Below are 15,346 nucleotides of genomic sequence, written 5' to 3' on the forward strand. Positions count from 1 at the left end.
GTGTTTTCTTTGTATTTAGAATCCTCGAATTGTGCTGTAAATACTTAATTTTTTCAAATTTGTCTAGATTCTTTTCGTTGGAATCTGTTTGTAGTTTGCGTGAAAATGTTATTCGAGGTATGATAATTATAGCACTTTGTTCACTGCTCGTCGTCCGTGACCAGCTGTACACAAAGCTAGGAATTAAAAATATTTTCTAGCAGAAACGTTTGGTTCCCCTGTACTGACGAGAAGCGAAACTGTGCCCGTTTGAATTTGTTATAAACGAAAGTGGCAAAGTTACAAAATATTTATGGACAGCATTGATATATTTTAATGAAGGAGAAGTGAACGAACATGAACGAAGAACAGTCAGGAATAGACGGACTTGCCCGTAAAATAAAGGAAAAGTCAGGTGAGTGTCAATCCATTTTCAAGGATATTAAACATCCTATTGACCGTATAAATTTCACAAACGAAACAAATTAGGACTTACAGTCAACAAAATGAAATGTGTGTCTTGCAAATTTTGAGTTCGAATTCGACTCTCGTTTCACTGTCGTCTAAGCAAATTTCAAAATGAATATACTCCCAACAATGTTGTAGAGCAAGTTAGTTTGCTTAAGTACTTGAACATCTTCTGTTTTACTTCTTAGACATCGAACTTTTCTTAAACAGCTTGCTTAAGCAAAATGTATTAAGTTAAAAAAACAGGCTTTTATTAGTACCTTGCATTACTACAAAGCTTTTGCGTGACCTATATAAACGGAAGTTCAAGTTTAAACTAGCCACGAAAAAGGCCGGAAATTCTTTATAGAAAAATAAACAATTTTATAGCTAACACTTCACAATGTTGTAAGAAAGCTTGAAAATAAAAATGATTTTAAAGTGAAATAGTTGAGCGAACCCCGCTCTTTGTTTTTGTTTTCATATTTGCATATTTGTGCTCCGCTATAGTTAAGATGCCATGAATACTTTAACAAAACGGAAAATTATATAAAATTTGAAAATAAAATACTCGCTAATCTTTTAAGGAGGGATTGACTCCAAAATGATATCCTGAGCACCACTTCAAATCTAATTTCGTGCTCTCAAATCCATAAAAACGCCGACTAGACTTGACAGAATATAATAGCACGCAATATGCCACGCAACTTTCATGTTCTTGTCGACGTCGCGTTGTGTTTGTAAGTTATCTAATACCTGTTAAAGTGGGCGTCGTTTTCTTGAAAAACTACAATACATTTTCCTGTTCCTTTTGGACTCTTCTCACTTATATAGACGTATCTTCGGAGCTTTCGAACTCTGAAATTAATACAATTTCCTATTATCTCCCGTCATTCATAAATTATACGAGGCAGTATTTTTCTATCAAAAATTGTATACGATGTAAACGGCGATATTTTTTTTGCAATATTTCAAAATAATTGTATATAATTTATTTAAATACAAATCGTTGCTAAAGTATAGAATTATGTGATGAAGAAATATACCGCCAACTGACCTTAAATAATATCTCTACACTTATTAACCGACTATAATCAGAATTATATTTCTCTTTCATTCAGAGTCTACTAAACCAGAGTTTAATGTTTAAAATGTTAATCTAGCTCACTCGTCCATTTGAATTGTGCAATGCTAACCTTTGGCCATTTATTGATTGCTTTGTGATTAAAACTTTGGTTTTGTTTATGGGTCGTTGATTTTAAATATTCGAAGTATTTCTTTGTTTACAGTCGAAGAGCAATCTGCTTATTTAACTAAGATTACAAAATTTTAGATCTCGGAAGCTAGCTTAGCTAAAAGTTTTATTGTGTGTCAAACTTTATCGCTAAATATGAAATAGTGAAAACATTATTCATCTCACATCTTTCATATTTCCAAAATCGTGATTGTATCAATGAATGCATAATTAGAGTTCTCTGTCTCACAATTCACCTCAATAAAATACATTACGATCTCTTCCTGTTGCAATATCGTTCGTGTAGAAGAAATCATAGAAAATATAACATGAAACAAAAGGAAAGTGTGCTAAATGGAAAATAATCATACACCTCTCTCTTTTGTTTCGGCTTGTTTAAAAACGTTTTAATTACTCCTAAAGCAAGCCTAAACGACTTCATCTTAAAACCTTCAAGTCTACCTTCTGTTTTCTAATTACTATTATCTATAATCCATAGAATAATCCAGGTCTCACTATCACTTTTTTTCTTGCCGATATTCCTACGCCATACAACACGTCACCCGAAGTCAAAATATCACCAAGAAACGTAGTCTTTAAGATGGGTTTATGATAGAACTTTTTGAAGGTTGTTGATCAGATGATAAGTTGGAAGAAATTATGATATTATGGCACTTCATTTTTCTACAAATTCAATTCTTTCCTAGATATTGTAGATTATTTTCACTCGAGAATACTATGAAAACGGTATGAAATCACAATATATAATCTTTGACAGGTGAACAAGAGGGAATTCAAAAGAAGACGTTTACAAGATGGTTGAACATACAGATTAGCAAGGTTTATGATTTGTATTTTTGTCAGTTCAAACTAATATAGCTACGATAAATGCTTTTGCTCATTTTTAAGCTTCACGTTCTGGTCCTGTTTTCGACAGTTCATAATTTCTAAGTAACTTCATCCTTTAGCCGTACCCGAGCAGGGACGGCACTAAAACATTAATGGGGGTATTCATGTATTCAGTTGTGCCCGACTGACTTATTTAGAAAACCAAATCACTTTCAAACGAAATCATTCGCCCACAACTGAATATATGAATATAGACCCCCCTCAATTAGTGTTCTAGCGCCGTCCCTGTACCCGAGGCACTTGTTTATTTCAACTCTCCACTCTTTACTTATTTACACAGACATCATGTGCTTGTTTCAACATTACCTTTATATGCTAGCGTTGTGTTTGTTTTTTTAGGGGGGGGGGGGACGAAGCACCTTCAAAAAGAATTTACATATTGTACTTACTATTTGATTATTCACACTTTAGAGTTATACATATAAAGATCATAGTATGGAACATATTGGAGGATGGCGAATATCCTCAACGCCTTCCCTAGTAGCTAGTTTCTAGACACTAATCTGAATTGTGGTTATTCTAACATCACCGAGACTGCCCCAGTTTTTTTTTTGTTGCCTTCTTAAAAATTAAAAGTCAAAAAATTCTTGACCCTAGCCTCACTCTCCGACCTTTCAATCAACATTCACTGATTTTTTTTTATTGACTATATAAACTTTCACTCTTTCAGGCTCGTGCAAACGCTGAAGTGAAGGATATTTTCAAAGATCTTCGAGATGGTACCAAACTCATTCTTCTTCTCGAAATTTTAACTGGAACAAAAGTTGTAAGTAGTAGTTTATGTCATCGTAACAATGAAATACACTTCATTGTTTGTAAGTTGATTGTAAAAATATGATAAATTTTTTTTGTTTTGTAGAAACGAGAAAAAGGACGATTGAGAGTTCATCATCTTAACAATGTTGGTCATGCATTGAATTTCCTTACTTCTCAAAACGTACGTATGAAAAATCAATGGAAATTACCTCTTGCTATAGTAAATTGCTTATGGTGGTTTAAAATTTACCACAACATTTCTGCTATGTATGTTTTTAGGTTAAATTTGTTAACATTCGTAATGACGACATTGTCAACGGCAATCCTAAACTGACGCTAGCGTTGATATGGTGCATTATTTTACATTATCAGGTAATTATTTTATACTCGTTTGTACACTTATTATCTTATATCTAGTCCACGATCGACAACCAACAATTCTATTTGTCGTTTGTTGCATATTCTTTTTCCTAACATACATACGTTAACTTGAGACATTGTAGAGGTATAAGATTATTTAAAATATATGTCAAAATACCATTTTCCACTGTGCCCTTCTTTCTCACAAATGTTTTAATGAACATAAGAATGTAGTCTTCTCATACTTCCAGCTTATATCTTCAGTTTTTAAATCTACCTGAACAAACCGTAAAGGCTTACCAATAGAAATCAATGTCGTTTTCATATGAATGATGGTTATCATGCAAGTTAACATTACGATGTGTCATGTGTATCGCTGATTTTACTCAATTTTATTTTAGGTGAGCGATGTTCTACGTGATGTTTTTGGTGATAATGTACAAGATATGTCTAAAGTTGAAAAGACACTTCTTGACTGGTGCAAACAATCAACTAAAGGGTGAAATGTTTTTTTCTATTCATGTATGGCTAGGTCCATACTGTACAGCATCAATATTAACATTTCATAGACTCGTCGTTCATTAGCTTCATGGTGATTTTTTATTGTTTAGTTACGAAGGTGTAAACGTAGTTAACTTAACAACAAGTTGGAGAAATGGACTTGCATTTAATGCTCTCATTCATCGTCACAGGTTTTCTACATGTTTTAATGATCCACTAAATATCCCTCGTGATCCTCTCACTCTTTCTCGATTTTTTATTCAGACCTGATCTGTTTGACTATAAGCCGTTACTAAGAAACAACTCGCGTGAAAATCTTGAGCATGCGTTCAAAGTTGCTCATACACATCTTGGCGTAGGAATGTTACTGGAACCGGAAGGTTCGTTGATAGAGTTACATTAGGATTTATTGAGAGAGTTTTAAGGAAAATAGTTGCAAAACTGTATATCACTTCATGTAAAACGAATATGTTTGTAGATGTTGACAGAGATCGGCCGGATAAGAAATCAATCATGATGTATTTAACATCATTGTTTGATACACTCCCTCACGAAGAGTACCAGGAAGAAATTCAGAGCCTACCTGTCACCAAAAGTACTCAAAATGAAAACGAAGTATGAGGTTTTACACTACATTAATTCCAATTGTCGTGGATTTGAAATGCTTGACGTGGTCTTTCAGGCTTTACCCGGTGAGGAGAAAACGTCATCACCTGGAGAATGGCGGGATTATAACGAAAAATTGAGCGACGTTCTCGCATGGCTAGAGAAAGCAGAGAAACAGTTGAACAGTCAAGCAAAGATCTCAGATGATGTCGATGATGTGAAGGATCAGTTTCATGATCATGAGGTAATTGGGAATGGTAATTATAGATAAAGGTCAAAATGAAGGAACTTACTTGGTATATTTGGGAGATGGAACGCTTACGGTAGAAGATGTTTATTGCATAATTGTTTATCAATGTTTCTGTAGAAGTTTATGATTGACTTGACCAACCATCAGTCAAACATTGGCAGCGTGTTGGAGTTTGGAAACCAATTGATTAGTGAAGCATTAGTTGGAGAGAAGGAAGAACATCAGATTAGAGAGCAAATGATCATGTTGAATAATCGTTGGGAGGCATTGAGGTTGGCTGCTATGGATCGACAAAGCAAGTAAGACATTTTTTAACTCTGCGATGTAAGTGTTGTTTTTATCTGTTGGTTATTTTATTTTCTTTATATTCTCTAGGTTACACGAGCAATTGATGGATTTACAGCAGAAACAAATCGATGAGCTTGGGTCATGGCTCACATCTGCTGAAGCTAAAATTGAAGGCAGTGCTCCTGTTGGCTCTGATACTGAAACAGTTGAACGGCAGATTGAAGATCACAAGGTAATTGTGAAATTGAGGCTCATGTGAATTTAGCATTCTTGAAAATGCGCACATTTGTAATATTGTAGCATTTCCAAGAAGACCTTGAAGCACAACAACAGAAAGTGAATTCGCTGACCCATATGGTTGTCGTAGTTGATGACAATGCTAATGATAATGCCACAGCTGAACTTGAGGAACAGTTGGGGATAATGGAGGAGAGATTTTCCAGAGTTTGTACATGGACCGAGGAAAGGTGAAGCTAAAATTGCTTTGAATGATAATAATGGACATGTTGAGATATTTTGTTCTCTCTTTGTTTGAAGATGGGAACAATTGCTAGTGTTGCAGATGAGTTGGCAACAATATTTAGTCGAAGAAAGTCGTCTAAACGAATGGCTAACATCGAAAGAACGAGAAGTTAGCGAAATGAACAAGATTGACGCAAGTAACATTGATGATGTTCACAGAACAATAGATCAGCTACAGGTCTGCTTGTTTTTGTTATCGTTGTAGTAGAATGAAGTACTTATGGCATAACTTTTGTTTATTTCAATTAATTGTCGACATTATTTTCAACAAAATGGTGATAGGAAACAGGCTCGGACTAGTTTCAAGTTAAAGGACTAGTGTCTTGGTGGCCCTAAAAGGGTCCTCGATTGATTTTGTTGTGTTGTTTCTGTAGATATTAGAAGTGGAAATGACTGAAAAGCAGGCGTCTTTCCAAGATTTCAATGATGCTGCTCGAAAAGTTGCCGAAAATGTCCCTGAAGATTCTGCTTTAGTCAAACAGATACAAGATCAGATGGAGGATTTCAATGAAAGATGGAAAGCTCTTACATCTCAAGTCATTCAACGTATATCACTGGTATGAAGACAATTGTTGCATGTATATCTTAGTATTGTAACACGAAAGCAAATGATTAATTTTGTTTTTTAGTTGAAAGGACTTGACATAAAGCTGATACAATTGAAAAACGAAATTGATGATAGTTTACAGTGGATGGATGATACTCAGACTTTACTTAATACACCAATGAGTGAACCAACTAAAGTTTCTTCAAAAGAGCTTGAAGAAAAGGAAGAACTTATTCAGGTTGTCTTATTCATCCTAAGAGTGGTTCGATGAGTGACCGTGAATAAAATGATATGATCTTTCTACGAAACAACCCTTAAAGAAATATAGTTGTTGTGCTTAAATCCCATCTTTTCCCCTTTGCTTCATATAATGATGGACATAGACTTATTTACAGTTTGTTGATGTTTTAAAAATCTCTTTTTCCATGTAGTCATTAGACAACGCAGTTAAGAAACGTAAGACAAGCATTAATGATGAAATGAACAAAGCCGAGGAGATAATTGCTGAAACAAAGAGTGTTTCTTGTCGCGCAACGACTGTGGAACAATTGTTGGCAGACTTTACTTCTCGTTGGGAGAAATTGTGTAGTTTACTAGACGAAAGAAAGAAATGGTCTTTCAGTTCTATCATTGAGGTTATTGCAACTCTTGAGGAGAGAATTATTGAAGCTGAACAGGAACTTGATCGTATGGAACAAATTCCTGACGATGAGATGAGGATACAAGAACAGAAAAAAATAATCGAGGTAAGGCTTGTTAAAATCTGCGTGAAAATCTCTACTTTTTTGTTGATTTGTTATGCACCCCAGTAATGTCTGTGCTCTTATTTAACTCTTTACATGGCGAATTTTTTGAAAAATGTATCCATATTTCGTGTGGTGATTGTTGCCCATCGGCTACCCTGCCAAGTACTGGGTTTGTGTATTTAAAACGATTTTCATGAAAAAATTGCCATATTTTTTCTTCAGCCTTTGGAGCAAGCAATTGCTGACAACGAACCCACCGTAGCAGCTGTAAACAGGACAGGGAATGAGATTATTAAACACTCCAGTGTAGATGAAGCAGAAATCGTTTGTAATAAACTTGACGATCTCAATAGACGCTGGAAGATTATTTGTACAGAAGTTTCAGATAAACAGTATAGGTATGAATAGCATTTAAAACGTAAATGATTTTTTTTCATTGGGTTAAGAAGTACTAAGTGATGTTTTTTTGTCGTTGGAAAATCAATGTCAATAAAAATACAAAAAATTCTGTTTAGCATGAATGAAGAAGATTTGGAGTATGAGGAGTTAGCTAATGAATCACAAGATCTAACTCAATGGATGACTCAAGTGGAAGTATCGCTGGCTCAACCTGATCCATCTCCCGCTGATCTTGATGGACTGCAGCATCAACTTGCTCATGTCAAAGATATTGAATCTGAAATGGTTGAAAAGGAAGATGCAGTTGATGGTATAGTCAAAACAAGACAACGTCTACAGACAAAACCAATCTTATCCAAACCGTCAAAAGAAGACGTCATGAATCCTGTAGAAGCAGTTGAGACCCAATGGCAAAGTATTAAAGTGGCCGTACCTTATAAACGGAATTCTTTGGAAGATCGTATTAATGACTTGGAGAAATTTGTTGCTGATCTTGAGGAACTATACTTGTGGACATCTAGCACTAAAGATCTCATAGATAACGAAGCAAATCTTGGAAAAAAAGACGACAGATTCTTAGAGGCCAGTTAATGTGTTTTTTGTAGCTACAAAGGTAACAATCTATAATTTCTTTTTGAATATTTTAGGAAATTGAACGGAACCTAACCGACAAGAGCTCGATGTATGATCATGTTAACATGAAGTATGAAAAATATCAAGAAGAAAGCCTTTTATCAACTAGCGCTATTCCTAACTCGATGCACGAAAAGTGGCGCAAAATGAATGCGGATTGGGAGGCAATTTGTCGTATTGTTGAGCAACCTTCAATGACGATTGTTGTTGAGAAAACTACTGTTTCGTTTGCAACGCCAGATATACTTGTCTCGCACTTTGATGAAGGTAAGCAAATATGTTTTTTCATATTTTTAGGTTCCTCTTATTGTCTGTTGTATTTTTGATTCCTTTTTATATCCCTCTCATTACTGTTTCGACTTTTAATTGTACTTTTTACCATTTATTACAGGTAAGACTCCATGGCCTAAGTTTGACAAAGCTGTTTCAGAGCTTCATGACTGGCTCTCTATTGTTGAAGAAGTCATTAAAAGTCAACGCATCATGCTTGGTAACGTTGATGAAATGGAACGATTGACGAACAAACAGAAACAGGTTAGTTTGCTGGATAAGAATAAATGAATCATGAATGATTTGAAAGATGCATTTAGGATTTTCATTTAATCAATGATCTGTTTGTGTTGTTACAGTCTGTGGAGGACGAACTTCGTGGGAAACAGTATCTTCTGAATGATATTTCTGAAATGAGTCTTAAACTCGAGGAAGAGACAGACGATGAGTCCCATAAGAACATATTGCGTCAACAGGTCCAGTCTCTCAAGGATCACTGGCACAGGGTCCAACAGCAGTCTAATGAATGGTTAACACGGATAAACCTGATGTGGGATTTGTGGAGACAATATGAACAGATCAAAACAGATCTGGAAGCATGGCTTACCAAGGCAGAAGAAAAAATGGTGAAAATTTGGAAGGAGTCGGGAAATACTGTCGTGGAACCGGAAGAACTACTTACAAATCATAAGGTATGCTATTGGATTTTATTTATATCACTAGAGTGCTTAATATTATAGAATGATTTGCCATTGTGTTATTTTATTGGTTAAATGCAAGGACTTTTTATTTGCTGCAGAATTTTGTAGATGAAGTCGAAAGTTGGCAACCGCTTGTAGATAGGTTGAATGATGTTGGCAACGAATTAATACGAGAATTCCCCGAACATAATCCGAGTGACATTCGTTTAACTTCACATCGAGATACACAACGTTACAACAAACTGGCTTCAAGGTAAGATAAGTATTCACTGAATGAATTAGGACCGTTTTAGGACTAATATTTTTAACATCCACACTTAATACTGTCTTTCCCTAGAAATGTGTGTCTATTTACTATATATATGTACATGTATCATTCAATAGTTGTGCAGAGCATACAGACAAGTTGAGCCGTCTCGTTCAATTTGATGAAAGCATGACAGAAGCACTCACTTGGCTCACTTCAACAGAATCAAAAATTGCTGAGTTGGATAGTGCGGCCGATGCAGCTGAAGAACACACCGATCACTCCTCTTTGAAAGAAGAACTAAAAGTTCGTAATTTGTGTTCATTTATTGTGGTTGATTGCTTATCCTCAAACATTGACAACAGTGTTGGAATACACAATACTTGTGTGGACTTTCGCACATTTTTATTTCAATAAGATCGAGAGCATTTCGCAGTTTGGTAGGTTGCGTAGATTGTTATGTTTAGTTGACATTTGAAGTTTGTCTTTGTAGGTTTTAGAAGTGGATATTAACAACCACCAAGAAACTTTTGCTTCTCTAAACGAGACAGGTCAGACAGTAATGTGTGATCTTGAATCAGGAGAGGTTCTTACTGCTATTCAATCCAAACTTGATGATATAAATGATCGATGGAACAGTCTCAATGCAAGGTTAATTGATGTTGGACACAAACTCGATGGAGGCGCAACGGAATGGGCACTCCACGTACAAGAGATAGTTGACTGGATAAATCGAGCTATCCAGGAGTTGGAGGCTCAGAAACCAGTGGGCAATGACGTTGGAACTGTCAACGTTCAACTAGAGACACATCAGGTCTGTGATTAAAAGACATTGTGTGATGAGTGTTGTAGATTACCATTCGTTAGGTTTTATTTAACTTTAAAAACAGCTTAAATGACACAAACAATAATATGGCGGATAAAACATAGGAGTGAATACCGTTGGCCATAAATTACCGCAGATAGTGGCACAGGGAGACCAATACCAGCAAAACAATATTACAACAATGAGCTTCCAGTAAAATGACAGTTTTTGTATTTGTTTGGTTTATTGAAATACATAAATATCCGTCACGAAGTCTGCAAACATATTCGAAAATGCATAACGTTTTAATGCAAAATTATTTTATCTCAGTAAGTCTTTATCTCGAAATATATGATTTCGATCATTTTGTTAAATCGTGTATCTCGATTAAGATTCTTAAATTAGCAACTTACTATTTTCTAGACTTTCAGAAACGAATTGAACAAGCAACGCTTAGTTATTGATCGCGCATTGGAGTCTGGGAAACGCCATCTTGATGGTGACAACACCTTTCAATCAGCATCGTCATCGCAATTGGAGTTTCCCGAAATTGTTCGAAGTCAATTGAGCAAGATCAGAGAACGTTGGCCAGTCTTAGTGAGAAATAGCGAAGCATGGCAAAAGACGCTCGAGGAAGCTTTGCAGGAGATAAAGATGGTCCAAGAACACCTGAAAAGTGCATAAAATAATGCATAATCTCTAATTATTCAGCTTGTTGACTCTTTATCATTGATCTTATGTAGAGAGCGTTGTTGATCCTTGGGAAAGAGAAATTGCTGCAAACAACGTTCCATATTACATCAAGTATGCCATATCATTTCTTATGTTGCTTTACGGAATAAAGATCGTATTTTTACTTTTCATATTGTTTTTAGCCACAATACAGAGACGACTCAGTGGGATCATCCTAAAATGACTGATCTCTATCATCAATTCGGTATCTGGACTGGACTTATTTTTTTCTATGTTCCATTTCCTCGCTCTTAAACTGTGAAAAACCGCATTTTTTATTTAGTTGAAATAAACGATGTCATTTGGAGTGCTTATAGAACGGCAATAAAATTACGATGCATTCAGAAAGTTGTTGGATGTAAATGAGCTGCTGTAAATTTTGGTAATTTTTTTCCAGGAATACAAAGATAACATTTCACATTCATTTTTGTAGTGGATATGGTTGACATAAACGTCGTCATCGAGGCTTTCAAGTCTCACAATCTTTGTGGTTCTCATGAAGACATAATTGGAGTCTCAGAAATGGTGGAAATTTTAACTTCGATCTTTGAAAAACTTGAACAGAACAATGGACAGACTGTCAATCTTCCTTTGTCAATTGATCTCAGTTTGAACTGGATATTGAATGTTTATGATAGGTTAGCAGTGAACTGAACATTGATATGTGTATTACATGGATCGCACATCCCAAAATAAATTTGAAGCCGGGAAAGGAAGTAGGCCGCCTTATTGAACAGTCTCACTTTACCAAGTTGACTCAATGTATGTTTGTCGAGGTTCCTGTCACTATACTTCATTAGAACTGTTACGTTTTAACTGCTCGAGACTAAGTATAAGGAAAATTTTCTGTGTTGTTGAACAAGTGCATGTTTCTGAGTTTGTAGGCATTTGTCTTTCATGATAAATGGTTTGTGTTCAAGACTTAGTCGTAAACTTCTTTTTTTAATGCAGTCCGAAATTCCTGACTGCCGTTGCAAATATGATTTCTTTGTCACAAATTTCTCATTACGTCGGACTGTTCAATATGGTACTGTATCAAATCATCGGCTTCAATATTTATCTTTTCTCATACTAAAAACCTGCTCGAACAACCATGTATTATTTACATATCAATGAAACCGGACCTTTACATTAGTGAATGGCAACATTTTACTGACGCTTTGATTTCTGATATTTCTCGTCAGTGGCCGTATCGGTAAAATTCGAGAATTTTCATTCAAGATTGGTTTGATCTGCTTCTGTAAAGGGTCTCTGGATGAGAAGTATGAAAGTAAGAAATTCATTTTTAGTTTTAAAAAAAAATCGCCGTGCAAAAGCGTACATTCAATCCTCCTAATAAGCTACAAGTTCGATCGTGTTCTTACTCAAACAAATTTCCCTTTTCCATTTAGATCTTTTTTCTCTTTTTGCTGATTCCTCTGGTCAAGTGTCACCGAAAAAAATGGGATTACTCCTTCATGATCAATTGCAGGTTGTTAATGTTCGATGTCATTTTAAAAATGTACAGTTCATGTTATTTTTAAGGATCTTTAGATGAGAACGTTTTCTATAGTTGAATTGCTTCTTGTTAGATTCCTAAACAACTTGGCGAGGCTGCAGCATTTGGTGGCAGTAACATTGAACCGAGTGTAAGAAGTTGCTTTGAATGGGTAAGAAAGGATATACATGGATGTTTGGTGTTTTGCTATTTGTTTACGTTTAATCGTTGATATGAATACGTTAAAACAAGAATGTTTCTATCACTACAAAGGCCAACAAACCAGAAGCTGTTACATTAAATCAATTTTTGCAATGGCTTGCAAATGAACCACAAAGCGTGATTTGGTTGCCAACACTTCATCGTTATGCAAGCTCTGAAGGCGTCAAGCATGAAGCAAAATGTCAAATCTGTAAAGAATATCCTATTGTTGGTCTTCGCTTCAGATCTCTTAGGTATTTCAACTACGACCTCTGCCAAAGCTGTTTCTTCTCTGGGAGAACATCACGAGATCATTTGATCGCACATCCAATGCATCAATATTGTCTTTCGGTAATAGTCTTTATCATTAGTCTTTTTATGAAGGTTTTTACAACAATTAATAAATGTTGTGTTTTTTCAATTCAGACAACAGGATCAGAAGATGTGAAGGATTTCTTTAAAGTTATCAAAAATAAAATGAAGCCTCGAAAATACAAGAATAAATCTCCAAAGAATCTTGGATATCTTCCTGTTCAAACGATCATGGAGGGCCCTAATCTGGAGTCACCACTTTCCCCTCCCTCGAGGAATAATCAGAATATACATACTAAAATGCAAATGCATGCCAAACGGTATGAAATCATTAAGTGAGTTCTGGGTTTCACATGAAAGAAAATAATCAATAATTACAACATTATCATTTGTCAGGCTGCCTGATCTTGAAGCTACAGAAACAGACGGCGCGTCACAGACGAAAGGAAAGAGGTTTGTACTTAGCGGTGAATTATTTACGGCATAAGAGATGTTTACTGTGTTTACAAAGGCTTATGCTAACCGAGGAAATCTTTCGGATAACTTAGAAGCAGATCAGTGCAAGCCTGAGACCGAAGGTCGAGGGTTGCAACTGGCCGAGAGTTCTCACAAACGTCTCCGAGGTTAGCATAAGCCTGTGCAAACACGAAAAACATCTTTTCTTTCTTTTATAAAATAACAAGAATGTGAAAAAGACAAATTAAAAAAAACATTTTAATATTTCCGCTAACACATATTCATGATTGATTTGCAAATTTTTACAGGATAATGCAAACACAGCTATAGACCAAATAATCACCGCACGAGTTTTATTGCTTTTATTTTATAAAGTTTACTTATAATTTTTATAAAAATAATAGGAAAGCTACTAAATTTATTTCAATAAATTTAAAATTCCCTCAGTAATTTTGTACTGTAAGTCTCTGTCATCATTTGCGCCATTTATTGCATAAATGATAAATATAAACAATAAATAAGCTATTAAAATTACTCATATTTTTTCTTATCGTCTTTAGTTTGGACTCGTCTTCTATTCCCAATGTAAGTCACAACAGTACATATGTAGTTGTTGAAATTTATCGTATACAATCACTTATTCAACGAACATTTCTCTTGATTTTCATAGCAAGTGCAGAGTCCTGCTCAGATAATGAAAGAGCTGGCTGAAGAAGAGAAAGAGGACTTGGATAAGACTATTGCTGATCTTGAAGATGAAAATAGGTAATAGTAATGTATTAACAGCTTATACAAAAAAAATTAATTTGTGAAACCTTTGCAATAAAATGTAATTTTATTAAAAATTTTAAATTGTTTACTTTATTTCTTCTTGTTATAGAACTCTTCTTGAGGAACTTTCCCACTTGAAGTCATTGACTACAAGTCGTGATGATCATCAACAAGATCGTGATGGTCATCAACAAGATAGTGAAAATGATGTCATTGATGAGATCAAGCTTTTGCAACAACATAAAGCACGTCATGAATCACGTGTGGAAGTGTTAGAAGACCACAACAGACAATTGCAAGAACAATTAGAAAAATTGAAACAACTATATGAACAGGTGCATCATGGACATCAACTCAAATCATAATTGCCATTGTTTTCCTCATACTTGACACCTCATGCACAATTACCTTTTATTTATTTATCGTTGTTTCTGCTTTAGCGATTTGAAAAATCCACCTCACCCACTAGCCAACCTGTCTCAATAGAAAGGCCTGATGACAACAACGATTCTACTGCTGGTGAAAATGATGATCACGGGGAAGCTCCAATTGAATTAGGTTATGTTTAAAATGAACACGTTCATTCGAAAACGACGATTGAACTGTTTTAGCTTTTTAAATGATAATACTTTACTTCACATTGCTATTTAAAGACTTAAATATTTATGTTTGTATTGATGTAACCATGGTAATGCCGCACATACATTCAAAGTTGTAATATTTAGATCGTTTTTATATTTACGTATTTTGTTCTTTAGGACTTTTGTCAATTCTATTCCCTAACTCTTGTGCCTGTTTTTTATCATAGCGCTCTGTGATCGAAACGACACTAAAGTTTAAGAAGAACATATTTTTCATGTTTATATTCGTCGAGCAGAGCATTTTAACTGGTGTTCCTAATCCTTTATTTTAAGCCCGTTTAAGCCTCGGTCACACTGCATCCGATAACGATCCGATAACGATGCAAAAAAAATCGCTCGTTATTCAAACTCTTGTGTACTGTCACATACTAACGATAACGATAACGATTTATCGTTAGTATGTAACCATTGAATATTGTTATAGTTTATCGTTATAGTTTATCGTTATAGTTTATCGTTATAGTTTATCGTTATCGTTTATCGTTATAGTTTATCGTTATAGTTTATCGTTATCGTTTATCGTTATAGTTTATCGTTATAGTTTATCGTTATAGTT

The 15,346-nt window shown here is 35.0% G+C and overlaps 1 protein-coding gene across 2 annotated transcripts; it reads left to right on the plus strand.

Annotated features, from left to right (window-relative positions):
* Positions 1–101: 101 nt before the first annotated feature.
* Positions 102–14,906, plus strand: LOC124442950 (dystrophin-like). Of its 2 annotated transcripts, XM_046993469.1 has the most exons (41): positions 102–117; positions 322–394; positions 2,439–2,500; positions 3,240–3,335; positions 3,429–3,506; positions 3,605–3,697; positions 4,087–4,184; positions 4,297–4,377; positions 4,451–4,566; positions 4,665–4,801; positions 4,869–5,036; positions 5,160–5,341; positions 5,418–5,562; positions 5,631–5,797; positions 5,868–6,030; positions 6,227–6,409; positions 6,482–6,637; positions 6,831–7,145; positions 7,368–7,543; positions 7,661–8,126; positions 8,192–8,444; positions 8,569–8,711; positions 8,807–9,139; positions 9,247–9,401; positions 9,533–9,701; positions 9,889–10,209; positions 10,624–10,876; positions 10,944–11,004; positions 11,076–11,137; positions 11,216–11,290; positions 11,366–11,570; positions 12,117–12,202; positions 12,324–12,403; positions 12,504–12,581; positions 12,683–12,961; positions 13,037–13,242; positions 13,319–13,375; positions 13,939–13,963; positions 14,049–14,143; positions 14,259–14,484; positions 14,590–14,906. In XM_046993469.1, exons 2-41 carry the CDS (start codon positions 337–339, stop codon positions 14,716–14,718), a joined length of 6,231 nt encoding a protein of 2,076 aa, XP_046849425.1. In that variant the 5' UTR covers positions 102–117; positions 322–336; the 3' UTR covers positions 14,719–14,906. The 2 variants fall into 2 exon arrangements, with proteins under 2 accessions (XP_046849425.1, XP_046849424.1); XM_046993468.1 differs by lacking the exon at positions 102–117 and having other exon boundaries at positions 169–394.
* The last annotated feature ends 440 nt before the right edge of the window (positions 14,907–15,346 follow it).

Source organism: Xenia sp. Carnegie-2017, unplaced genomic scaffold, assembly GCF_021976095.1.
Source record: "Xenia sp. Carnegie-2017 unplaced genomic scaffold, XeniaSp_v1 HiC_scaffold_20, whole genome shotgun sequence".
NCBI lineage: Eukaryota > Metazoa > Cnidaria > Anthozoa > Malacalcyonacea > Xeniidae > Xenia > Xenia sp. Carnegie-2017.